The 27391-nt window shown below is 50.7% G+C and overlaps 1 protein-coding gene across 1 annotated transcript; it reads right to left on the bottom strand.

The window, feature by feature from the left end:
* Nucleotides 1–246: 246 nt before the first annotated feature.
* Nucleotides 247–26441, bottom strand: LOC107113119 (MKL/myocardin-like protein 1). Its single transcript, XM_015414385.1, has 15 exons — nt 26133–26441; nt 25754–25839; nt 20480–20550; nt 16761–16819; nt 15931–15946; nt 15039–15114; nt 12657–12806; nt 10500–10642; nt 6716–6835; nt 4786–5057; nt 3430–3586; nt 2092–2484; nt 1781–1918; nt 1488–1542; nt 247–852 (listed from the first exon to the last, which is right to left on the bottom strand). Exons 1-15 carry the CDS (start codon nt 26240–26242, stop codon nt 404–406), a joined length of 2295 nt encoding a protein of 764 aa, XP_015269871.1. The 5' UTR covers nt 26243–26441; the 3' UTR covers nt 247–403.
* Between the last annotated feature and the right edge of the window lie 950 nt (nt 26442–27391).

The raw sequence follows: 27391 nt of genomic DNA on the forward strand, positions 1-27391 counted from the left end.
ACCATCCAAGACAAAGCATGATGCTGACCACCCAGAAACAGTCATTCTCGCCCGTGTGACACTGTTGCCCAGGGCTTTTTTGGTAGAAAACCCCCAGCAGGAACTCATTAGCATATCAGGCCACACCCAACAGCAGGAACACCTTAGCATATTAGGCCACACCCCATGTTACCAGCTGTGTGGTCATCCAGCCACACCCACCTTTTGCTGTGGCCTATTATGCTAATGAGTTCCTGCTGGGCATGGCCAACTCGGGAGCCAGCCAGAACTCTGTACCTGTGCGTTCCTGCCCAAAAATAGCCCTGCTGTTGCCCGATGCTGCCGTGACCCTGCGGGGCAGAAGGAGGATTTTCCCCCATTCCCTCCAGGCCTTGGCTCTGCAGACAGCTTCCCGGTGCCTCGCCTACCACTGCTCCACCATTAGGTCTATCATGTGGTTGACACCGAGGTCGGGCGAGTCAAAGAAGTCCGTGCAGAAGATACTGCTGCCGACGGGACTGGTGGAGCCGAGGCCCGAGGCAGAGCCTGAGGTCAAGGCCTCCAGCCAATCAACGGCATCGAATCCCGAGCGGGCCCTGCTCCCTTGCCAGGCATCCGGAGGAGACGGGGGCATCTCCAGAGAGTCGGGGGAGAAAACCGAGGACAGGGAGTCCAGAGATGCCGATGAGGAAGAGGCGGTCGAGAGGAAATCGTACGGTCCGGGGAAATCAAAGATGGCGGAGGACACCAAAGGGGGTTCACTGCTGGGGCGGGGCTTCTTTGGTGGCGAGGCTTCTGGATGGAGGAGGGGTGATGGAGCGACGTGATCAGAGGGGGCCTCCGGGGTCGAGGCAGGTGCTTGGAGAAGGTCACCTGGAAACAAACGAGGGAAAACAGAGGTTGTATTCTAGACGTGATATCCGCATCTACTGGACCCCAACTAGGGTTGTCAGCTCCAGGTTGGGAAATACCTGGAGATTTTGGGGGTGGAGCCTGAGGAGGGCGGAGCTTGGGGACAGGAGGGCCTTCAATGGTGTCCAGTGCCATAGAGTCCCCCTTCCAAAGCGGCCATGTCCTCCAGGTGAACTGATCTCTGTCGCCCAGAGATGAGTTGCAATCCCAGGAGATCTCCAAACGCCTGGACGTTGGCAACCGTAACCCCAAATGAGAGCTCCGTTTTCAGCCAGGGCTCAGCCACCACAGCTGAAATTTAAATTCTAGGCCCTGCTGCCCCTTTTCACAGTCAAGGTGCTCACTGAGAGATCCCATGACGGATCCCTCATTGTAACGAGTCATTTACCTGTCCGTGTATGTCTCTGTGCAATGTGCTGCTAGCACGAAGCGACTTTGGAGCAGGTCAGCCCCAGCGCCTACCTAACAATTTGGAAAGTCCAGTTACGTGCGCGCGCCCCCCAAACTGGATCTGCTCATGAGCTTCTCCTTCAGCTAATCCTGGCGGAAGGGCGCCCCCTGATGGTATGCTGAGGTTCCAAAGCTCATTTCCTCACCTGAACATACCAGAGGCTCTTCTAAGATATCTTCAATGGATTGGCTCGGCACCAGCTACCCAAAGAGAAGGGGAAAGAACCGCCGTTATTTTTGTTTATTTCACAAACTTTGCCCTGGCCTTTTCATCCAATCAGGACCCACAAGGCCGGTTAAGATCAAAGGGAAAACATTACATACACAAACCTAATGAAACGAAAGATGCCGTTTCGACAAGCACGGCCCAAAGTCCTTTGGAGACAGAAAAAGCGGCAGCCGGTCAAGCAGGCTGCCTCGTGCCTCCGCCCCCCCCTACCTGAGCTTTCTGGATGGCCTCTTGGAGCTCCTCCTCGAGGGAGCGGGTCCCTGGGGCTGGGTCGAGGGGGCTGGCCGTGATTTCGAGGGGCAGCTCCATATCAGAATTAATCGGCTCGCAAGGTGGAGGACACAAGACCTGGTGGGAGGACGGAAGACATGCATGGAGAAGGGGGTCCGCTTCTTCTGCCTCCAGCAACTCCCGGAGTGCCTCTGATCCACAGGTGCAGGTGCACGGCTTCTGCCCCTTGACAAGGGTGACACCCCCACCCCACCCCCGTTTGGGTGAACCGAGGACGTCGGCTGGCTCACCATGAAGCTGTCTTCTTGGCCTCCCCCCTCCTTGGCACACTCCCTCTTCGGCATATAAGGTGGTGGCGCTCCCTGCTGGCCGGGCGACTGCAGCGCTCCCTTGCGGCGATTCTTGATCCGCTTGTGCATCTCCAGCTCCACCCGGAGGTCGTCGTCATGCTGTTTTGGCTCCCGGTGGAGCTTCAGCGCCAGGTTCTCGGCCGCCCGCTGCTTCTCCCGCAGGGCCTGGGCTTCTTCGTCCAGGTCCGGGGGCGCCAGGCGGGTGCTGCAGAGCGGGACTGGCGGGGGCTTGCTTCGGGCCACCTGGTACGGCTTGAGGCGCTCTAGCAAGGCCGGCTTGGTGCCCGAGACGGGGAGGCCCCGCTTACGGAGCTGCTGGCGGAGTTCCGAGACCTGGGAACCAACAGCCACCATTAAGTACAGAGAGAAAAGCATCCCCAAACGCTCCACAAATCTCATCCCCTCTGAAAAACCAGACCCACTTCCCAAACCATTTGCAAGCCACTCGCCCTGTCATCTCAACAGACTGGTTATATATTAGCTTGTTTCTGAGCTTATTTTGTACAGATTTTAAGACTGGAGCTCCAAGTCCCCAGTTTGGTGTAGTGGTTAGGAGCGTGGACTCTAATCTTGGTGAGCCGGGTTTGATTCCCCACTCCTCCACTTGCACCTGCTGATGTGACCTTGGGTCAGCCACAAGCTCGGGCACAGCTGTCCTTGAAAAAGAGCAGTTTCTGTCAAGAGCTCTCTCAGCCCCACCCACCTCACAGGGTGTCTGTTGTGGGGAGGGGAAGGGAAAGGAGTTTGTAAGCCGCTCTGAGACTCCCTTGGGTAGTGAAGGGCGGGGTATAAATCCAATCTCTTCTTCTTCTTCTTTTTCTCTTTCCTTGCAAGCGGCTTCAAACACAAGCTGGAAAAGCAACACACAATTCCCTCCCCGAAATCAATAAAATGCCAAGATGGGCAGGGGCCTATGAACTCTGTAATTCCACAACTGGATTGCGCCAGCTCAGAAATCAGCACTGGGCACCATTTAGCTTCATGACACTTTGCTACTCTGCCGGTCCCTCATCCCACACAGCCCCCACCTGCCCTCTTATCTTCAGACCCTTCCCCCTATTCCTTTCTCTCCTGGACTTCTCCATACAATTCCAGGTTCTTTGGACGCAGACACAGAATAAATAAGTCAACAAGAAAAGAAAAGAAAATCAGCCAGCTACGCGCAAATAGCCCTGATCGGCATAATCCATGCCAGTCGCGGTACTTCAGGTGCCTTGATGCAGAATCTGGACGCCTGCCGTCGGCAACTCCACTGCGGTGGCACCAGCCCGAACTCACCGTTAGCTCCTCCAGGTTGGCAGGCAACAGCTCCGGCTTGGGAGGCGATGGGGAGGTTGGCGTGGCCGGAGATGGAAGAGGGAGCGGAGGCGGAGGAGGGGGCCCACTTGGTGGGGTGGAAGTCCTAGAGAAGCTGAGCAGCTGTTCTGGGGCATTGCTGTACACGGGAGAAAGAGAGAGGGGTGGGGAGAATGTCTGCTTGCCCTTTCCATCCTGAGCCATCAAGAGTCCCAATGTCGGCTGTGCTCCAACTTGGAGGAGAAGCAGGAGATGGCCGAGGTGGTCTGATCTGGGCACCCTGGAGAGTGTTGTGTTTGCCCAGCTGCTGCACAGGGAATGTTAACGCTCTACATCAAGAGACCCTGAATATGGACTCTGTCTAGGCTGGATCAAACCAAGACCCATCTTGTCTAGTATTCCCTTGAATGTCCTCCAACATCCAGCAGGTCTATCAATGGCTCCCAGCCATGGTAACTGAAGGAAGCCTCCATCTACAGAGGTAGTAGACCTCTGAATAACAGGGCCAGGAGGCAACATCAGGGGAAGGTCTCGGCCTCTATACCCTGTTGTTGGTCCTCCAGAGGAACTGGCTGGCCACTACGTGAAACATCAGAAGAGCATTGTCGGATCAGAGCAGCGGTACACTAGATGGACCGCTGTTCTGATCCAACAATGCTTTTCTGATGTCCAGACACTGCATGTGTGCTCCACCGAACACTGGAAAGCAGTCCATCAAGGAACCCTGGTCTACCTTCTGCCCACTGTTTGGCATGAGAGTCCTGTGGGCTGACCCAGCATGAGGAAATTCTTCTCCTCCTAACAGTAGAAAAGAGCAAGAGCCCAGTAGCACCTTAGAGGTTAACAAAGTATGAGCTACAGACAGACTAACACGGCTACCCATCTTGCTTCTTCTCCTAAGCAAGCGTGCCCAACTGGTGGCTCATAAGCCAGACAGGGTCCTGGAAGGACTTTTATTAGGCCCCTTTGCAGGCCTCCAAGATCGGATTAAGACGGCTGCAGAAGCTCTGGCCACCAATTCACTTTGAAGGTGAACAGAACTGCTTTCGACATTTGTGAGAGATTAAACTTGTTCACGCTTCAAGGTGACGTCTCCTTGGGTGCTTCACAAGCAATTCCCTAGCTTATAGCGACAGCCATTCTTGTGCTTAAATATTAACAACAACAGAACAGCAAAGCTGGTCATTTAATGTCAGAGTATCACAGGTCAACCCATTCATGGTAGAGGCATGCCCATCAGCGGTAGAGGCACCCCCCCCACACACACACACACTGGGAAAGGGCCAGTACGGACACACGGTGCTTTGCACCTGTGCGGGATTCTCAGTGGAGAGTTACCTGGCGGGGACCGTATGGAGGGCTTGAACGCAGAAGGTTGCTGGCGATGTTGGTGTTGGCTGCTGCTGCTGGTTCAGGATCTGGAGCTGCAGGAAGACCTGCTGCTGTTGCAGGAGGCGAGCGTAGGCCGCATCCATGGGCACCGGCGCCTGCTCCCCTTTCTGGTCCGGCGGCATATACTGGTGGTACTTCAGCTTCTTCACTTTGGGGCGGGGCTCCTTCACCTTCTTGGGGCGTGGCGGTTTCCTGGCCTCGGGAACCTTGGATGAGGCCTGGGAGATAAAGGGCAGAGACCTCTAGGTAAGGCAGAGCAGGACGCTCGTCAGTGGCCCTGGTTCCTAGGGGTCAGAAGGCAGGTTACCACCTCTTTTCTTGCCGGAGCTCCTAGGCCTTCAGCACGGCCCTGCTTTTCTCAACCCAAAGCCGCTTAACGACACTGTTCTCTAAGAACAGAAGAGAAGCCATGCTGGATCAGGCCAATGCCCCATCCAGTCCAACACTCTGGGTCACACCCGGTCCCCCCAATATCCGCATGGACTGGAGAAAGTTAAGGTTAGAGAGAGTGACCAGTACTTTTCTATATACCCATCACATTTTTATCCTGTCTTTTCTCCAAGGAGCACGGTGGGTGGGTGGGTGGCGTGGTTCACTCCTCACCCATTTTTATATCCACCACAACCCTGTGAGGTTGAAGGGGCTCCATGACTCGTGCAAAGTCACTCTGGGACTTTACGGCAGAACAGGGATCTGCCCCGGGTGGCCCAGGCTAGTCTGTCCTTGCAGATCTCAGAAGCTAAGCAGGGTCAGCCCCGGTTGGTATGTGGATGGGAGACGGCCAAGGATCTCCAGGGCTGTCATGTCAAGGCAGGCAATGGCAAAAGCCACCTACGAAAGTCTCTTGCCTTGAAAAGCCTACAGCGTAGCTGTCAGTCAGCTTCAATCTGATGGCAAAAGAGGGGAGATTTGGATCTGGGTTTTCTGACATCCTAGCTGCACATTAGGGCTCTTTTTGTAGAAAAAGCCCAGCAGGAACTCATTAGCATAATAGGCCACACCCAACAGCAGGAACTCATTACCATATTGGGCCACACCCGTCAGCACAGCTCATTAGCACATTAGGCCACACCCCCATGTTACCAGAAGTGTGCTCATTTAGCCACACCCACCTTTTGCTTCTTATTCTGTTTACCTTGCTTGTGGTCAAAACCTTTTTTTGTAGCAGGAACTCCTTTGCATGTTAGGCCACACACCCCTAATGTAGCCAATCCTAATGAGTTTCTGCTGTTGGGTGTGGCCTATTATGCTAATGAGTTCCTGCTGGGCGTGGCCAACTCGGGAGCCAGCCGGAACTCCGTTCCTGTGCGTTCCTGCCCAAAAATAGCCCTGCTTTTCACTCAGTTACCTCCCCAGGTCAAGTCACAGATACGGTGTTGTGTTTCCCAGGCACATGTGGGCCCGATTCAGACCACGACCTCAGCACACACAAAGAGGGGCTTAGCCCTTCTCCCCTCCGCACCCTTTGCCTCACCTAAAACAGCTGGGGGGGGGGGAATCTGCCTGGCTGGAAAATCTGACATGTAACCGTATTAATATATGAACAGCTCCCAGAGGGCCAACGGGCTCCCTGGGGCCATTTCTGATCAGGGGAAAGGGTGTAGAAGGGAAATCTAAGTCCTTTCCCTTTGGGTCCTGCGGTCCCAATCCAATTCTGGCCCGTGCCGAGGGCAGAGGGGCAGAGCTCCAGAATGTGCCCGTGTGACCTGACCTAAGTCAAACTGAGGAAGTTTGTCAGGCCAGCCCTCTGGCTACGCCTCTACGCTGGCTCTCCTGGGAAGAGCGGAAAGGACTTCTTCACCACCCCCTCCCTCCCGAAGCCCAGCCTCTCCCGCCAGGCCCTTGGCGGCTCCGTTACGCCAGCAGCCGCCCCTACCTTGAGAAGTGAAGCCGAGGGCTTGGCAAGAGGGCTCTCCCCTGGGAGGGGGGACTCGGACTCAGAGGTGGACGTCGACCGGGCTGGCGGCTGATCTGCCGGGAGGGGGGGCAGCTCCAGCTGCAGGGAGAGTGAGTGGAAAAGAGGACCCCGTCAGCCCGGCTTCCAGCCCCTGCGCCTCTGCTCTGACCCAGAAGCGCCCCAGCTCCTTCGTCTGTGGGTGTCTGTCGGGGTATCTGTCTTTTTTTAAACCCAAGCCTCATTCGTTTCAGATGCTCAGGCTGCCCAGGCCCCTCTGCCCCAGACTGGTCACCTTCGTCCGCTGAGGAGATGCATTCCTAAAAAGGGGGGAAGTCTCTTTCGAGGCGGCTCCTGACATCGGCAATTTTTAAAATGTAACGTAATGTTTACAAATTAAAAATACGCTGTCTGGTCAACGGGGCTTAAGTTTTCGAGCTAACGATGATTTGGAAAATCAGCTGACTGATTAAACATTGCAGCCTTTTTTTGCCCCCTTCCTATATCATCCCTAGGGTTGCCAGCCTCCAGGTGGGGCCTGGAGATATCCCAAGATACAGCTGATCTCCAGTCTACAGAGATCAGGGCCGCTGGAGAAAATGGCTGCTTTGGAAAGTAGATCCTTTTACATTATACCCCATTTACATCCCTCCCTTCCCCAAACCCCACCGCCTTCAGGGTCCACCTCCAAATCTCCACCCCCAAGCTTTGCCAATTTGGTGCTGACAACCCTATTTGGGTGGCGGGCTCTATGGCCTTGTACACCCACAAGGTCCCGCCCCTTCTCAGACCCTGCCCTCCCGAGATTCCACCAGCTCCTCAAATACCCAGGACGAATTTCCCAACCTGGAACTGGCAACTCTATGACATATCCTATAACAGGGCCTAGGAACGTTCATCTCCCTGTTTTTTATCTATGGCCTGCAATGTTCTCATTAACCAGAAGAGGGCAGCACGATGACACACAATTATTCTGCACACAGAAACCCACCAGACTCAAGATGACTTTTGTTTCTCAAGATTCCCAATCCTACATACTCAGAAGGGCTTCTGGACTACCTTCCCAGGTGGCAGCAGCATCAGCCCAGGTAGCCTTTCATCAGCTGCTGAAGATGACCCACGTTCAAAGGGGCCTTGCAGCTTCTACGTTTCTGCTGTCTCTGCCTTAGGGTTGTCAGACCCCCCCACCAAACAAGCCATAGAGTTTTGCCCAAAAACTAGAGCATCACCCACCCCTGACATCGGTGATGTGATGGTGTCACTTCCGCACATGTGGCAAAAAATCCAGGGAAGGAGCCTGGATCCTCCCACCGGCTGCCAGGTAGGACCTAGCAACCCTACTCTGCCTTTAAATACTGGCTAATGTGCCTTGGGGGTGGAGCTGCGGTGGCTCAAGTGGTTAGGACGCTGAACTGCAGGCTGTGGAAGGTCAGTAGTTCAGCAGTTCGAGACCCGAGTGTGTCGCATGACGGAGTGAGCTCCCGTCTCTAGTTCCAGCTCCTGCCCAACCTAGCAGTTCGAAAGCAAGAAATTGCAAGTAGATAAATAGGTACCACTTCGGTGGGAAGGGAACAGCGTTCCATGCACCTTGGTGTTCAGTCATGCCGGCCACATGACCACGGAAACGTCTTCGGACAGCGCTGGCTCTTCGGCTTTGAAATGGAGATGAGCACCGCAACACTAGAGTCAGACTCGACTGGCTTTCGAGCAAGGGAACCTTTACCTTTAATGTGCAGGATGGCCCAGGCAAGCCCGAGGTTGTTGTCAGCTCTTGGGAGCTAAGCAGGGTCAGCCCTGGTTGGTACTCGGATGAGAGACCACCAAGGAAGTCCAGGGTCGCTATGCAGAAGAAGGCAATGGCTAAACCACCCCTGAACATCTCTTGCCTTGAAAACCCCACAGGGTCCTCCTAAGGCACCTATGGCCTGACCACCATACCGTGGCCTTGGCCTGGATGGCGCAGGCTAGCCCAATCTGGTCAAATCTCAGCTGCTAAGCAAGATCAGCCTTGGTTAGTCCTTGTATGGGAGACCACCAAGGAAGCCCAGGTTGGCTACAGAGAGGCGGGCAATGGCAAACCCCCTCTGAACGTCCCTTGCTTGAACTCTGTGTTTGTGTGTTTTATGTGTCTCTATTTCAAACACTGTTTGGATTGTTCACTGCCTTGGAGACCCTAAGGTGGGTGGAAAGGCAGCAGACAGTTTTTTAAAAATACGCAAACTAATGAATGAATTGACCAGATGTCTGCATTGGGACTCAAACACCATGAATGAAGTCTGGATCCTGTCCCAGTCATCCTCCCGTGAATGCACCTTCTTCCTCAGTTGCATTTCTTTGTGGGCCATTTTTCCCTTTGTCTTTATGGTTCATAAATACACACGTTATATGCTTCCCAAAACTCTTCCCCACACGTTCCCTTGAACTGAATGGAAGCTGTCCTTGGGGCTGCCAAACTCAAGGTGAGGGCTGGAGTTCTTCCAGTATTACTCTTGATCCTCAGATTACAGGGATCACCCCTGGATGGAACAGTATCACATCCCTGCTGCGTTACCATTTGAGTGGAGATAATCTCCGGAGTACTTCCTGGTGAACTGGGTTTAAGACAAGCCATTTCGGGAGAACATGAGATCTTTTGGGAACGGCTGTTAGCTCGGCGTCAGAGCCCGCGTGCGCAAGCAGAAGGGGCCGGGTGCGAGCCTCGGCATCGCCACTTAAAACAAGTACCAAGAAAAACTCTTTCCTTCCTGAAGCCATGGGAAGTCACTGCCAGTCAGAGGAGACCATACTGGGGGAAAGGAACGGGCAGGCTGACTTGTATGGGTGCCAACACCAGGCTGGGAAATCCCTGGAGATTTAGAGGTGGAGCCAGGGGAGGGTGGGTGTGACGACCCCTTATCTGGGGAGGACTGGTTTCCCTTTAAAAGTGTTCTTTTTATTTTGTTCTACTGGGTATATCTGGCTGCCACCAGGAAATTTTAAGGATTTCCAAACCTTTATGCTTTTACTTTGGCTCTTTACTATTTCCTATACATTCAACTTTTCTGCTTTCTCTCTCCCTTTTTGGTGAACAACCGCCTAACTCTAATGGTAAGTGTGACGACCCCAGCACAGAACTGCTTGTCACTTTTCTTCATACACAGAACTTGACTCTTATATCACACACAAAACTGCTTCTCTCACAGACCTCAGAACAAACTAACTTAACAACTGTCTATCAAATGTCAAACCTGTAACTGTCACTCCTGACAGACAGACATATTCATCCACTCAGAACCACTTCCAAAACCCCTCCCCCTCTCTGTCAATCACCAATCACACCACTCTTGTCTCTTCAACCACTCTAATATATCTCAGCCATGCAACCAAACATTTAAAGACACACACACACATATAAAACAAGGAATCGCCACAGAGGGGTTTGAGGACAGAGCTCAGGGGAGATGTGATGTCTCCGAGTCCGCCCTCCCAAGCAGCCATCTTCTCTAAGGGAACTGATCTCTGTAGCCTAGAGATCAGTGGCAAGTCTGGGAGATCTCCAGGCCCTCCCAGGAGGTTGGCAACCCCACTTACTATACTCTTGCCCCAATGACTATTTCTGCTTTGAGAGAAGTCACAGCTAAGGGGGAGAGCACATACTTCTCATGCAGAAAGTTGCAGGTTCAGTTCCTGGCATCTCCAGTTGGAGGGAACGTTCTCCCTTCTACCACTTTCCCAGCCTCCCTGTTACTCAGCCCACACAGGCTGATGTTCATCCACGGCTACTTACCTGAAAGGCTCCCCCTGATGAGGCCGTGGGCAGGTTCCCAAGGGCACTTCCCGGAGACAGTGCAAAGCACGGGGAGGAAGAGGAAGAGGAGCTACTGAGATCTTCCTCAAAGGTGAAGGAATCCGGTGCCGCCGGAACTGCCTCTGGAAAGGAGACAGAGAGTGTGAGGCACAGCACCCCTGGCCCTCCCCTCAAGGGTTAATGTGAACAGGAGCGGGCCTGTTCCATCCTGCAGGTGTTACTAATTGGGCTCTTGGCCAACAGGGCTCTTATCATCTTCAAGGCCAGAGAGGGAAGGGTGATTGCGGTCTGTGTGACCAGAGGGGGAGAGCCCGGATGGATGAGGTAATCTTCTAGAGGCTTCTCCTGAGAACATGTCCTGATTGGATGTCATCCTCACCTGATGTTGCTGGGCCCCAAAAGTATAACTGTGTAAAGGCCCTGAAGAAGAGAGACTAGCTGCGATTTTGGTAGACAAAAGGCCTGAACTACGACCTGCTCGAATTGCAATTGCTAAGCAGTGTAGAGAACGCCTGAGCTTTGGCCTCTGATCTTTGAAGTTAAGGTTGGTGCCATCTCGCACAAATTCTTAAAAGTGTTAGGTGGTTAAGCTAGTTCTTCTTGTTTTCTTGCTGTGTGACTTTAGCGTGGCTACAGAATAAATGTTCAAACTGATAGAAATTGAAATAATCTTTTTTTAAAAATTAAACAGTCTGGTTACTTGTGTACAACTGCCCTGCAGACCTACAGGGTTCAACCTGGAACTCCTCGACAGAGAGAATATGCCTGGCTTTATGCTAGAACAGTGATGGCAAACCTTTTAGAGACCGAGTGCCCAAACTGCGACCCAAAACCCACTTATTTATCGCAAAGTGCCAACACGGCGATTTAACCTGAATACTGAGGTTTTACTTTAGAAAAAACAACTCATACATTAACTTAAGATGATCCAAACAAAGTAAGGAAAGCAATCCCAAATGCTTTCATTTACTTTAAATTATTTGGCAGAGAATTCGACATTTTAATGATGGTCTGGGCCTGGCTGGGGCGATGGCACGCGTGCCCACAGAGAGGGCTCTGAGTGCCACCTCTGGCACCCGTGCCATAGGTTCGCCACCACTGTGCTAGAAGATACAAGGGTAATGGGATACTTCTGAGAACCTTCAGCATACCCATAGCAGAGATACAAAGATGTCTAATCAATGGTCCATCTAGCCTCATTCTGCAACGGGGGATGGCTCTCCAAGGTTCCAGGCAAGGTTTCCAGGCCCAGTTATCCAAGAGCCCTTATTAACTGGAGATCAAACCTGGATTCTCCTCCATTCAAATCTAACACTGAGCTATGGAAGAATAGACTGGGATTAGACCGGGGTTAGACTGGGAGGAAGAGAGAGAATGCAATCTGATGAGGGTAGCAGTCCTAATAGCCCAGACAAGCCTGATCTTGTCAGAGCTCAAGAAGCTAAGCAGGGCTGGTACTCGGGATGGGAGGCCGCCAAAGAAAACAGGGGCTGCTACGCAGAGGAAAGCAATGGCAAACCATCTTTGCTCCTCTCTTGCCTTGAAAACCCCACGCGGCAGAACGTCATGGCGTCGCTGTGAGCCGCACACTTTACCTTTTCCACAGGACAGGGGCCTGAACCCGAGAGGCTCTTGTCAAAGAGTTGCCAAGGCGACCCCTGCCAGCTACCCTGTTTACGCACGTGTCGCTGAGGTTCCCATTTTGCAGATGGCAAGTCTAGGTCAAAGGTGGGACTCGCACCCGGCGGGCGGTGGCGGGAAACGCCGTCAAGTTGCCCTTCGTGGGGTTTTCAAGGAAAGAGACGTACAGAGGTGGTTTCCCATGGCCTGTCTCTGCACGGCAACCCTGGGCTTCACTGGTAGTCCCCCACTCGAGAGCTAACCAGGGCCGGCCCTGCGTAGCACCTGAGATCGGACGAGATCAGACTAGTCTGGGCCATCCAGGTCGGGGCCATGGCCCACTCAACCCTTTAGACCCTGTTTGGACTTGGCTCTGTCCTTCCGGGTCAGCCTCCCAGAGTGAAAGGCCCATTAGGAGGGCCCTTCCCTCCCACAGAGGATCCCTGCAGGTCTCTGCTTTCACCCTGTTGGGCAACGTGCCCCTTTCGGGTGCACTGAGGCATCCCAGGTCATTACCCGTCATGGCATCCTTGATGCCCGGATCCAGGGGGAGGATGTTTTTCTTCACCAGCTCAAGCGGTCCAGGGCGGTGCAGGATCTTCTCGCTCAGGTCTTCGGCCAGGCGAGCCTTCTTGTCCTGCACCTCGGAAGGGTTTCCGGGAGGTGCTGGAGCGGAAGAGAAACGGAACGGAAGTGTCTTTCTCAAACCGGACTGTTTGTTTTCAATTTGCTCAAGGCAGTTTTCCCGAAGCACGCGGGACCCTCATAATCCAACAACCAGAATGAAACAATCAACAAACAATCCCCAAACTAAGAGCCCCTTTTCGTGTACATTACGTTAGCTAATGAGCTCCAAAGAGAAGGTACCTTCCCCATTCACAGAGCCAGTTGGGTTTCCCCCCGAAGGTCTTTCTAAGCAAAGAAGTTCTACAGCCCGCCTCTTAAACATGGGGAGGGACGCGGCTTTCTTCCCCAGTTCTGGCAGAGGGTTCCAGACCAAGGGAGCCACAAGAGAGACACTCTTCTTTCAGGCTTCCGTGAAGCAAACTGACTAGGAAGATGAATGCTCACCAGCCCCTACTAGCTCGATCTTAACTGGTGTTCAGCTTGATAAGCAGTGAGACGGTCATAAGAACATAAGAGATGCCAATGTTGGATCAGGCCAAAGGCCCATCCAGTCCAACACTCTGTATCACACAGTGGCCAGAAATACCAGTGCCATCAGGAGGTCCACCAGTGGGGCCAGGACATTAGAAGCCCTCCCACTGTTGAGCCCCCCCCCAAGCGCCAAGAAGACAGAGCATCACTTGCCCCAGAGCCCCTATCTATACCTTGTGGCTAATAGCCACTGATGGACCTCTGCGCCATATGCTTATCTAATTCCCTTTTGAAGCCGTCCATGCTTGTAGCACCCACCACTTCCTGTGGCAGTGAATTCCAAGTGTTAATCACTCTTTGGGCGAAGAAGTACTTCCTTTTATCCGTTCTAACCCGACCGCTCAGCAGTTTCATGGAGTGCCCACGAGTTCTCGTATTGTGAAGCATGGGAGACTCAGATTATGTAAGGCTTTAGAAGCAAGTACCAGCAGCTTGAATTGAGCCTGGAAGCAAGCTGGTAATCCATATAGCTAGTAAAGGAATAGTTGGATATGTTCAGAGTGGCCATCAGTCGTTTCGCTCCCGTATTCCGTACCAGTTGAAACGTCTTCATGGGCCACCTTATAAACCTGGAGGGAACCTAATTCACTATTCTGTCTCTGACTGGAAGAAGCTTCAAACTGGGCATGATGGCTCTCAGTTCTTATGAGCAGGGGTGCTCAGAGGGTAGCCATGCTGGTCTGCAGTGGAATAGCTAAGATTCAAGTCCAGTAGTATCTTGGAGACGGACAAAATTGGTCATCAGGACCGTTGTCAAAGGAGACTAATCGTCATCAGGACCACTGACAAAGAAGCTGTCACTCTCGAAAGCTCCTACCCCCCAAATCCTATTTGCCTCACTGTCCACGAATGTGGAATCCTTAAAAAAAATAAATCTAAGCTAAGTGGAAATCAACACATCTTGTTGTGATGACGAGTCCCAGTCCCCAGAAAATTGACAATGGGAAGTGGAGCTCAGGACGAAAAAGGACGAGGACGAGGAGGAGATTGAATTTATACCGAGCGGCTTACAAACTCCTTTCCCCTCCCCTCCCCACAACAAACACCCTGTGAGGTAGGTGGGGCTGAGAGAGCTCTGACAGAGACGGCTCTTTTTCAAGGACAGCTGTGCCAGAACTATGGCTTGCCCAAGGTCATCCAGCAGGTGCAAGAGGAGGAGTGGGGAATCAAACTCGGTCCTCCCAGATTAGAGTCCGCGCACTTAACCACTACACCAAACAGTTGGACACCTTGGCATTCACATTAGCAGGACTCTGGATGTGGAATTTTGAGGCGGATAGGGGCAGGATCCATTCCCCCCACACACACACACAAACATCAGGCAAAGGCATCAACCTCTATGCCCTGTTCTTGGCCCACCAGGGTAACCTGTTGGCCATTGTGTGAGACAGGATGCTGGACTAGACAGACCACTGATGTGATCCAGCAAACTCATCTTATGTTCTTACATCATCTTCTGAGAGGATGCTGGACTAGATAGACCACTGATGTTCTTACATCAACTTCTTTCACCATGGGGAAAGCTGAAGGGAGCCAGGACCACCTGGCCTTTTAGGAGGGAACTAAGGGACTAAAGAAAGGGTTGGAGCCCAATGGGCCTGGCCCACTAGGCCTCTGAAAGCGGAATGGCTGAAGAGGGGCAGAACAGTGGAGGCAGGATCCAGAGTGTCTAAGTTTTATAACTGTATTTTAAGGAGATCTGTTGCTCTTCAAAGAGGGGGTTCAGAAGGTGTGCCTTACCTTCTGCCAACTGGCCCTTGGCAGCGCTGGTCTTGTGGGGCCGGGGAGAGGCTTTCAGCTTTGCAAAATCGTTGGCCTGAGGAGAAGCAGAGAGAAGGAAAGAAGCCCTTTGTTAGCATAACATAACAAGCATGGCCAGTGCTCCTAAGCCTCAGACAAGGATCTTCAGGTGAGTTGAAGAAATCACCGCCACCATTTCCTCGGAGCCTCCTACAGAAGCACCCAACCATGGCGTTCAAGCACCAGCTGCCTAGAGGGGCCCTTACAGCATTTCCACAAGTGATGCCAGACAGAGCAGTTGAACTTGGGACGCCACGGCTCTTAAATGTCACTGATACCATAGGAGAAGCAAGAGGAAGATATTAGATCTACATCCTGCTTCATACAGCTTTTTTATTGGAGATGTGAGAGGTTTTTATTCCAAAAAAAAAAGGGAAAGCTTGTTTTTAACATCATGAGTGAAATAGCCTACAGGGTTATCACTGGGGGAAATGGGAACTCATGGTGAAGTCGGGACTTCTAGTTCCCTGGAAAGGAAGCAGAGTTTAGCTTTAATTAGGAAGTATGGATGGATGTTGCGGATGCTGAGTGGGGTGCGCTCAAATCCCCCCACCCCCACAAGGGAGCAAGCACCACCAGATGGATACAGCCTAAAATACCAGCTGGGAGACTTGGAATGGAGGCCCAGTGCTCGAACACAGACTTTGCCTTCTGAAGGTCATGAGATCAATCCCCACTTAAAAGCATCTCGGATAGCGGGCCTTTCTCGGCTCAAGACCCTGGAGAGCTGCTGCCAGTCTGAGCAGGCTGGGCTGGGCTAGTTTGGACCAGTGGCGTGACTCAGTAAAAAGCAGCTTCATCTGAAACTAGAGGGTTAAAGCAGGAGTATTACCCACATGGCCCTTCCTCTGGACAGTGGGAGAGGGGTGGCATCACAAGGACAACACATACTTCAAATCTACATTTGCATTTTTAAATCAGTTTCGTGCTGCTGCGACGCCATCTTTCTCTGTGCTTGTTGGAATGTTGTTTGGAGAAGATTCTTTTAAAGCAGTGCAGTGGTGCAAGGACAGTGGAGCCGCCACAAAAGGGCAATAAACATATGCGGACGTGCAAAAGTATGCTAGCACTGTTGAGGTGTGAAAACTACACCCAATGTAGACTGCTTTTTTTAAAGATGGTGTCAGAAGCTTGGGACATCGGTGGGAAGGACAAATGCAGATTCGACCTAATAGACTGCAGGTGAGACAGCAGTCAGAGGTGGTAGCTGGTGCAGAAGGGGATACCCTGTTAAAAATCCTCCCTCACAGGGCTCTTTTTGTAGCAGGAACCCCTTTGCATATTACACGACACACCCCTAATGTAGCCAATCCTCCAAGCTCTTACAGTAGCCCCTGTAAGAAGAGCTCTGTAAGCTCTTGGAGGATTGGCTACATTAGGGTGTGTCGCCTAATATGCAAAGGAGTACCCTGCTCCGTGAACTGACCCGTTAAAAACAGCCGTGCTGGGGAAAGCCCTGTCCCTGCAGTGTCTCGTACTGACCTTGGGCCAGTACTGTCTCTCTCAGCCTAACCTACACAACAGGGTTGTGGCTGTGGGGATAAAATGGAGGAGGGGGGCATGAGATGGTAAGTCGCTGTGAGTCTCCTTTGGGGAGTGGAGCAGGGTGTAAATAAATGTCTATATATACCAATATTTATACCACATCCCAGGGGTACTCACCTTATTCTGACTCTGTGGCCCACTGGCCTGCGAGAAAGTTGCGAGGGGTTTGCTGAGCGCTGGGGAATCAATACAGGACAATTGTTAGCATGATCGCTGGCGTATATTTTCCATCTTAACGTCTGCTGACATATTCTCTGGCAGAACATATGTAAGAAACCCCCAAGGAAGAACCACCTCACACTGACAAAGAAGTGGTTTCCCATTGCATCAGATTGTGGACTGTATCATCAACCAGGCAGCCTGAGAAAAGTCACTGAGTCTCACGTTCAGTTCTACAAAATAAAGGGAGTATTTAAGGCTGCCTTTAATGAGGAATTTGATATCTCTCACACACAGAGTTTAATATTCCTGAGGTTCTCAGTGTTCTTTCTAAAAGACTTAAATTTCTAGTCCTTTACAGTGGTAGGAGAAAATTTAGAAACATGCAGGCCTGAAAAAATCTCTACAATCAGAAGTGGAAGAGACATTCTAATAGGTCCAGTGGGTTGCTCCGCGTAACTCCTTCTTTTTGTTCCAATGGCCCACCTACACCATGCCTCCAACCCCCGCCAGTGGATACTTATTATGGGGAGGGCTATAACAGCCCAGTGACAGTCTTTGTCTGCATAGGGTCCCAAAGTCAACCTCTTGGGTTAATAGCGCTTAACAGTGAAGGAAAGCTCCTCGGCCAGAGGTCTCTCTCCCAGTACCTGCTGCCTGACTTTTACCTGGACATGCCTGGAAATAAACTTACAGGCAAACCATGTGTTCTAGCACAGAGCTATGTGGCCCTTTGTCCTTGCATGCAGCCCCTGAAGAACTCAGCAGCACAGCCTCTATTAGCATAGGAAGCAGGGGTCATTTCCTGCAGGAGCGCACAGGAGTGGAGCTCCAGCAGTAAAGAGCCCAGGGGGCGGGCACATGCAACAAGCCCCACCCCCTGCTCCCAGCGGCCCTCAGTCAGAGCAAGAAGCAGCCAGGTAAGTTGCAGAGCCCCCCCAGCCCCCCCATCCCAAACAGTCCAGTGGCACCTTTAAGACCAGGTTTTATTCAGGTACAAGCTCTCCCTCCTCTGTGAGGACAGATCTACACGTCCCCGTCCCCCCAATAGCTAGCAATCCAAAACAGTCCAGTGGAACCTGAGCAGTGGGTGTTGCCTTCTGACACACTTCCGGTGATGTCAGAGGGTGTGGCATATGCAAATAAGTTATGCTAATGAGTTATGCTAATGAGCTCCTGCACCTCTTTTTCTTTAGCATGATCGCTGGCGTATATTTTCCATCTTAACGTCTGCTGACATATTCTCTGGCAGAACATATGTAAGAAACCCCCAAGGAAGAACTACCTCACACTGACAAAGAAGTGGTTTCCCATTGCATCAGATTGTGGACTGTATCATCCACCAGGCAGCCTGAGAAAAGTCACTGAGTCTCACGTTCAGTTCTACAAAATAAAGGGAGTATTTAAGGCTGCCTTTAATGAGGAATTTGATATCTCTCACACACAGAGTTTAATATTCCTGAGGTTCTCAGTGTTCTTTCTAAAAGACTTAAATTTCTAGTCCTTTACAGTGGTAGAAAAAAGTTTAGAAACACGCAGGCCTGAAAAAATCTCTACAATCAGAAGTGGAAGAGACATTCTAATAGGTCCAGTGGGTTGCTCCGCGTAACTCCTTCTTTTTGTTCCAATGGCCCACCTACACCATGCCTCCAACCCCCGCCAGTGGATACTTATTATGGGGAGGGCTATAACAGCCCAGTGACAGTCTTTGTCTGCATAGGGTCCCAAAGTCAACCTCTTGGGTTAATAGCGCTTAACAGTGAAGGAAAGCTCCTCGGCCAGAGGTCTCTCTCCCAGTACCTGCTGCCTGACTTTTACCTGGACATGCCTGGAAATAAACTTACAGGCAAACCATGTGTTCTAGCACAGAGCTATGTGGCCCTTTGTCCTTGCATGCAGCCCCTGAAGAACTCAGCAGCACAGCCTCTATTAGCATAGGAAGCAGGGGTCATTTCCTGCAGGAGCGCACAGGAGTGGAGCTCCAGCAGTAAAGAGCCCAGGGGGCGGGCACATGCAACAAGCCCCACCCCCTGCTCCCAGCGGCCCTCAGTCAGAGCAAGAAGCAGCCAGGTAAGTTGCAGAGCCCCCCCAGCCCCCCCATCCCAAACAGTCCAGGGGCACCTTTAAGACCAGGTTTTATTCAGGTACAAGCTCTCCCTCCTCTGTGAGGACAGATCTACACGTCCCCGTCCCCCCAATAGCTAGCAATCCAAAACAGTCCAGTGGAACCTGAGCAGTGGGTGTTGCCTTCTGACACACTTCCGGTGATGTCAGAGGGTGTGGCATATGCAAATAAGTTATGCTAATGAGTTATGCTAATGAGCTCCTGCACCTCTTTTTCTATGAAATGACCCCTGATAGGAAGCAATGGGATGGGCTGCATCTGTGACTTAAGGCATCTTCTGATATCCTCACAGGCATAAAACCGAATATTTGACGTACCGGCTTCCCATTAAAACACACCCTTTAGCTGAACGCGATACTCCTTATTAGATCTCTGTAGGCTGTCTCTCAAACACCCTTTAAAAAGGCTGCCACAGAACCCACCTTTAAAAAAACCCAACAACCTCAAAACAAGAATTCTCCATGCCTTCCGTTTTTGACTGACAAACAGAAACGCAACAGACTTTCTCCCTGCATGGACATGCTTTAGCCAAGGGATCTGGGCCTGTTACTCTGCCGTCGAAGGTCTGTAAAGGAGGAGGCAGTCCTGCTTCAGATCTGTCCCTGACCTTTTTGGCATTGCCATAAAGAGAGAAATGATTTCTCCCCCCACCCCTAAATATGGTAGATGTTCCATAAGGTCCGTGTTTTTGGTTCTGGAGCAGTTTAGTCTAACTAGAAGATGGTAAACAATGCCATTTTATGTTCTCGAAGGCTTTCACAGCTGGAGTTCATTAGTTGTAGATTTTCCGGGGCTGTATGGCCATAGTCTTGGGATTGTAGTACCTGACGTTTCGCCAGCAGCTGTGACTAGCATCCTCAGAGGTATAACACAGAAAGATGGAGTACTCTCTGTGTCAAGGTGAGAAGAAAAATGGTAGGCAGATGATTTATATCTACTCAGGAAGGTGGGGTAGGGCTGAGTCATTATCTTGTAGGAGTTTCCCAGGCTGTGACATGCTAATGGAGGAGCTTTCCTGAGGAGGTTCTTTTGCATATGGAATGGCTGTTGAAATTCTAATCTTATCTGTAGTGCTGTTTTAAGATGCAGAGCATTTTGTGTTTTTTTTCAGGACAGGAAACCGTGCCCTATTTATTTTTAAGCTCTCTTCTTTCCTGTTGAAATTGTGTTTATGGTTATGAATTCCAATGGCTTCCCTGTGTCATCTGACATGGTAACTGGATGTGTCGTCCAGCATTTCAGTGTCTTGGAATAAGATACTGTGTCCTGGTTGAGTTAGGCTATGTTCAGCCACTGCTGATTTTTAGACACGTTAACTATTCAGTTGCCTTCAGGCCCCCAAACTGTAATCTACTTATGATAAGGTACTAGTACTGCAGCAGGGGAAGCAATGTTTACCAAATATTGTGGGGTGCAGACAAGTCTGTCAAAGGCAGTATAACTCAGAGACAATGTGGCAGCTGATTGCAATAGTAACAGGAATGACATCTCTGAAATCCAGCAGCAGGTGCTAAAAGACCCCCCCAACTCTTCTTGCCAGTATAAGACATACATCACCTGGAAGGAGGTGGTGTTCAGAGAGCTGCTCTTGGGATCGACGGTGTTGCATTCGGAGCTGGAGAACTGTGAAGAGGAGGGGAAAGGTTAGGTTAAGGCTATTGGATTTATTCCTATCCGTAACCAGACAACTAAAAAATCAGGAAGGAAAATACTGCTTGTCAATTCCAAAATCAGAATCTGCAAACTGTTACACACACACACACACACACACACACACCAGGCATTTGTAGGAATGAACATCCAATTTAAGATTAAAACCAAAACATCACCTGACAGAAAACAGCAAGCTAAAAAGAAATTAGAAATACCTACGACAGAGAAAGAACCTCAGATTTTTTAATGATCTTGAACTAGGAGTGACCCAGGATAGGAACAAACCCTTTCCCATTCAGGATCGTTAAATACTGACTGGATCCAGAGTCAAAAGACATTCACAACAACTTTCAAGGCACACACGCATTGTAAACTGATTTAATTGGTATTCTCTGCCTTTTGCACCCAAGCAGAGAATTCTGTAATTGTACTTTTATAAGAGTACTGAGTGTAAGAAGGTCGCTCTCCCCTGGAAAAGTGAGTTGTGAAGCTTCCTCGCCTGGTCTATGAGTACATTCAGGCTACAAACTTCAGTTCATTTTACTAGGCCATAACCTGTCCTCTAGAGGCCTTATAACCTGAATCTCCGAGGAAGTCTAACGGTCCAAACCTTGAGCAGAATTCTCAACATTCGTACAAAGCTATAATGAGGGAGGGGGAAGCCGTGGCAGTCACAGTAATTTATGTTTTTTGGCCCAGGGACGATGACAACTGGCTGGGCCTCACTGTTCTCACTCACTGCCAGTTCTGGAATGGAAAGTGGGCTGGCTGAACTAGGCCCAAAACAATGAGAGACCTCTTTTGCTGAGCACACAGTAAGGACAGAGGCCTTATCTGAAGGGACAGAATAGGCGACAAAGGCCCCTCACTATGCCAGAAGCCTCCATTTGCTTTGTTGTGCTGCTTTGAAAAGAAAAGCGGTCTGACAGCTCTCTGAATGTATTGCGTGCAGAGCAGGCCCAGCCCCAGGACAATGGCTCCAGGGAGTCACCTTGTCTAAGGAAGAGCAAGACGGGGTGGGCCCTCACCGCCATCCCACACCAGGCACGTCATACCTTTGGAGGGTGGGACTGCACCAAGCGTTTCTATTCCTGTGCCCCCTTTTCTCCTGCCCGCCCGCCCGCCTGGGCATTTGTCCCGTTGTCAGCAGCAGCTGGGGTGACGCCATTAGCTATTTATTTGGAGGGATGGAAATACAAGATGCCCCCAACTCCCAGGCCAGCGGCTGCAAGAGCCCTTTGGCTGTCCAAGATGGAGGCTCTTTCACACAGGAGTTCTGCTGCAGACACCTTTGGGGGAACTGTAGCCTTTCCCAGCTTCTGCGTGCCCGCGTGCCTCTCTTTGTCACATGAATAGATAACATTTTTGCTAGGGATGTCAGCTAAGACAGAAATCCTAATCCAGACTCCTACCCAGGTCTATTCAGCAGAACTTACTCTCAGGAAAGCGTGCTTACAACTGCACTGAAAGGATGTTGATCAAAACATTTGCTTTTCAATCGATACATCAATTCATTTCAGATGTTTTTAGATACAGATTTGTTTCACTCATTGAATTTAAATACATTTGCTTCGAAACTTCGGGTGGTCCTTTACTGGGGGCCAGGTAAGATTTAAAAACAGGTTTAAAAGAACAAAGGCTTACAGGAGCCCAGCAGAACTGAAATATCCACAGAATTAAACAGGGATACACCTGTAGCTTTCAGCTTGACTCTTCCTTCAGGCCCTTACCGTTAAAAAGACCCTCTCCCCAATTAATCATTGATAATTATTTAAATCGACAGGTCTAATTTTTATATATACACATGAAATATGTTATGAAGAAGCCTAAAAATGAAAAAGTGTAATGTGTGGCAGATGTATTGGTCTATTACATTTCCATCCTCCAAGGGTGGCATCTAAGGTTTATTATTCCTCCATTGTATCCATGCAACAACCCTGTGAGGTAGGTTAGGCTGACAAATGACTGGCCCAAGGTCACTCAGCTTTATTATGGCTACCATAGTTTGAAAAACCAAAAAGAGGACATATTTCCCAGCTGACTACTTCCAACAACTGATCACTATGATAAGTCTCATTCTAAATATCCCTACTATTTAAGCAGAAGCTTGCCTCCACTGGGGGGACTATATGGCAAAACAGGCTCAGTCTCCCAACCCAAAAAGAGGTCATTTTCACTAGTTTTTTAAAAGCACCCAAGAAGGGTGCAGAAGAGGATGTGTCCTCTTAAAAGAGAGACATCTGGTAACCAGTGTTCCCTCTAAGCTGAGTTAGTGTGAGCCAGCTCACAGTTTTTTAGCCTCCGGCTCACACATTTATGTCTTAGCTCAGGAAGGATGGCTCCAGAGCAAACTAATTTATGCAGTAGCCAAATCACCTGCTCACAAGTTTAATGCCAGTAGCTCACAAAGTAGAATTTTTGCTCACAGGACTCCACAGCTTAGAGGGAACATTGCTGGTAACCCTAGCTTTATGGTTGAAGGGAGATGTTATATTTATTGCTAAGGGAGGTTATTCTTGAGAGAAGCGTGTGGTACCCTCCTCCCTTCAAAAAGCCCCTGAAAGCCTCCAAGGAATATCTGTTACATTGTAGTACACTATGGGCAGCTTGGTCAGTTTGGTGTAGTGGTTAGGAACACGGACTCTAATCTGGGAGAACCGGGTTTGATTCCCCCACTCTTCCACATGCAGCTGCTGGTGTGACCTTGGGACAGTTACAAGTTATTTCAGAGCTGTTCTCTCACAAGCAGTTCTCAAAAGAGCTCTCTCAGCCCCACTTACCTCACAGGGTGTCTATTGTGGGGAGGGGAAGGGAAAGGAGATTGTAGGCCACTCTGAGACTCCTTCAGGTAGTGAAGGGCGGGATATAAATCCAATCTCTTCTTCTTTATTGAACAGATTGGGCCACAGCAAAATGGCTGCTAGATTTACAATGTGCCCATCATTCACGCTGGCCAGACCAGCCTTGTTTTTAGCTTTGGCGAGATCACTTGGTGACCCTCTCTTTCTCGCATCACTGGCCTTCCCTTCCTGTTGCTTCCGTTTCACCACCCAGCTTGCTTTTTCCTGCCATCTCTTACCACCAGTGCTTCTCCTATTCAGAGAAAGGCAGCACCATTTCATAAGCCTGGCATATGCGTGCTGTGATGTGTGTGTAAGTAACAGAGACAGAGAGAATGCACATGCGCTGTCACATTAGAGCCAGATAGTGTTTCTCTTGGGCTGGCCAGCAAGCAGAGAAGCTGCAAATTGCTTGGCTTTGCAACGCCAAAGACAACCTCAAACGTACCATTTTTTTTCAGTCTCCTAATTTAAAGGCACAAGCAACAGGGCTGATCCACTCTCTGTTCTGCTGGGGCTGAAAAAAAGCTACTGCATAAGAAGCCCCATTTGGGGCCAGTTGCCAGAACCGAACTCTGCATGTGGTCAGAGGTGTTCAGCTGAAGGTGCTGGAACTTTTGAAAATGGGTGGGTGGTGGGTGTGCAAATCTACCCCCATTACATGACCCAATTATTTCAAAGCACCTTCAAAGGGGTGTTCATAATGCCCAGGGGTGACCTTATACCCTCTCCCCATTGGGCCCTGCAGAGCAGCTCTGTCCTCATAGCCTAACGTGGTGGTGAATGAATGCGTATCTGATTCATCAAAGGACAAGTTGTCAAGGCCAGCGTTTAACATGACGCAACAGGAATTGGCTCCCTCAGGCAGGCTGCAGATTTGCAGGGGTGGGGGGAGGCTTTTCCCTGTTGCAGCCCTGCAAGAGTGAACATGCTTAAGATGGCCCGTATGGGAGCCCCTCCCTCTGATTTGTAGGCCCTACACCGACCCACACAAATAATGGGTAGGTGTACATGCTCCAAAAACAAGTATGCACCATATGAAGGTTTTCCTGCAAAAAATGGTGACCGTCTTACTATGAAGCAAGGTTAGGGCGGCCTACAGCAGTGGCTTCTGGGTGCTATGGAGGGGTAGTGGCCATGGACAGATCTGACCCTTGGGGCACAATAGACAGCAAAGATCTCTTGCACAGGTCAAAGAGCATGACTCTACATACCTCTTTGACCCTCCGCACATCTGGCAGAAGCAGAGAGAATTACCCAAATCAAGCCAATGCATGACAATCAATGTAATTTGCATAATTTATATATGCAGTTAAGTAAATTGACATAGATCTGCTTATTCATATAATTCAATTTTCTTTGCACAGTTAGTACTGAGTTATTTTCTTACAGACAGGACAGTCAGGCTGATAATAACTGATGGTCAAATAGTCACATTTTAAAAACATTTATTAAAACAAAGCATAATTTAATCATTGAGAGGTTTAGGGTTAGGGCTAACAGCAAACACAAATTATGGAGCTGTTACTGTTTATAATGAAATTAACTTTATAAAATAAAGTAACGAGTTCTTATAACTTTTGACAACCTTAGGTAAGGTGTCTATAAATGTGAACAATGCATTAATAGTTCTTCTAATTGGCTTTTATTCTAGAAATAATAATAATATAACACCTGACATCACAATTTAGGGGGGGAAATGAGAAATGGGGTTTGGCTCATTGACACGGCAATCCCAGGAGACAGCAGAATAGAAAAGAAAGAACAGGAGAAGATCACAAATACCAAGACCTTCAAACACAGTTAAAACGTCTTTGGGAGAAGAAGGTTACTATTGTTCCAGTTGTCAATGGAGCCTTTGGAGCGGTGCCTAGAAGTTTCAAGAAACACCTGGACATTCTTTATTGTCTGCTTCTACATTTGAAATATGTAATACATTTGATTTTACTTGTTGTATGTAACAACTGATAATATCTGACAAACCTGACGAATCTATATTTCTCCCCTACCCTTTCTTCCCTTCTGTATCCTACCTTTTAAAAAAGAAAATAATAATAATAATATTAAAAAGAAACACCTGGACATTCTAGTCATTGAGCAGATAACACCGGCTCAGCTCCAGAAGACAGTGTTACTTGGAACAGCAAGAATCCTGCAAAGATACATCTGCAGTTCCCAAGAACTTGGCTAGATCTCGAATTGCAGAACACCATCTACCAGCCAAATATATGACAATAATAATAGTAATAGTAATAATACTAATACAGCAATAAGCTCATTACAAGTTATGTGAAATATTACAAACCCCAAAGCCATGCTGAGTTTGTACTTACCAGAGCGGAATTTGCTCCGGATAAGCATAGATCGCTCAGAAGCAAGGAGCGTCATCTTTGGGGTTCCTGTAGTTTCAAACCCAAATCTGAGGGAGGCCCCATTTACATTCAACAGGGGGGGAAAAGGGAAACAAAGAGAAGATGAGCAAAAGAAGCAGCAACTGTGCCCACCCTTCTCAAAGAATCCAGCAGGAAATCCTTTCTGGCAACAGTCCAAGGCTTTTAAGAGCTATGTGACAGGCAGAAACTCAACAGGTAGAGCACCTCTCAGGAGGAATATATACTTAGGTGGAAGGATAGTAGATTGTGGCTAGAGGACTGGACTAGGGCCGGGGAGACCTTGAGGGTGGATCCTGCCACTTTCCCCCCTCTATCTTACCTGATACCTTTTCCCGGCTGTCCCCTTGTGTGGCTTTTACGCACACAGGTCCCATAATTCCTGGCACAGCATTTCTGGTGGCCTAAAGGGGCCCTTCCTCCCTCTTTCATTCAACCCCAGGAAGCTGACTGGGTGACCTAGGCCCAATCACTCTCTCCGAGTAACCTGCCTCGCAGGGCTGTTGTGACGGAAGAACCCTGCCTTTCTGCCCCACACTCTTTGGGGAGAAAGAGCAGGATAAAAGGTGAGCGATGGGCACAGGTAGGCCTGCTTCACCCGCTCAATGCCTGCCTGTTGAGCAGCTGTTACAAGCACAGGAGGAGCAGCACTGCTTGGGAGGGGCAACTCTGGTTCCCTCCCCCCCCCCAGCAGGCCCCCCATCTCCCTTCCTCCGGGAGGGCCCGGGAGCCCCGCAACCCACCGCAGCTCCTCTAAGGGGCCCCGCTCACCTCTGCCTGCCTTTCGTCCTGCCGGCTCCCCTCCCCACCCCAGAGGCCAACCCCCTTCTCCCCCCCCAGGCTCACCGGAATGGAGGCGAGAGAGAGCTCCCCCGGCCGCTGGGCTCTGGGAATCGCTGGCCTTGCCGCCCGTCCGCGGCCCCGCTTCCCCCGACGGCTTCTCTGGGAGGGTGTGCCGGCCTCTCCGACGGGGAGGGCTGTCCTTCTCTCCCTCGCTGCCCGCGCCCAGGTGAGGATGGCAGACGGAGGAGCCGAGCGCAGGGAGCTCCGGAGAGGGCTGGGCCGAGGGCTTTGCCCCCTGCCTGGGGGTCAGACGCCACCATGCCCCCCTCCCCGGCCCCGGGCAGCTGGGACGTCCCCGCGCCTCTGCCATGCTCGCCGCCCCTCCCCACGGGGGCCACCTGCCGCGACACCCGACACCCGGAACGCGCTGCTGCTGGCTCAGCAGGGCAGCCCCCCGCCCTCCGCGGCAGCAGCAGATCCCAGAGCTCCGCCTGCCGGCCCACCAGACCCCGCGCCCTGCGGCCCGGGGGACCCAGGAGTCCGGGCTCCGGGAAGCCCTCGGTGCCGTCCACGGCGCTGGGTCTCAGCCGGCTTTCCCGGCTGGGGAAGCCACGGTCTCTAGCCTGTTTGGTGTAGTGGTTAAGTGCGCGGACTCTAATCTGGGAGAACCGGGTTTGAATCCCCACTCCTCCACTTGCACCTGGCTGGATGACCTTGGCCAAGCCATAGTTCTGATAAGAGCTGTTCTTGAAAAAGAGCAGTTTCTGTCAGAGTTCTCTCAGCCCCACCCACCTCACA

Source organism: Gekko japonicus, unplaced genomic scaffold (assembly GCF_001447785.1).
Source record: "Gekko japonicus isolate JY-2015 unplaced genomic scaffold, Gekko_japonicus_V1.1 scaffold243, whole genome shotgun sequence".
NCBI lineage: Eukaryota > Metazoa > Chordata > Lepidosauria > Squamata > Gekkonidae > Gekko > Gekko japonicus.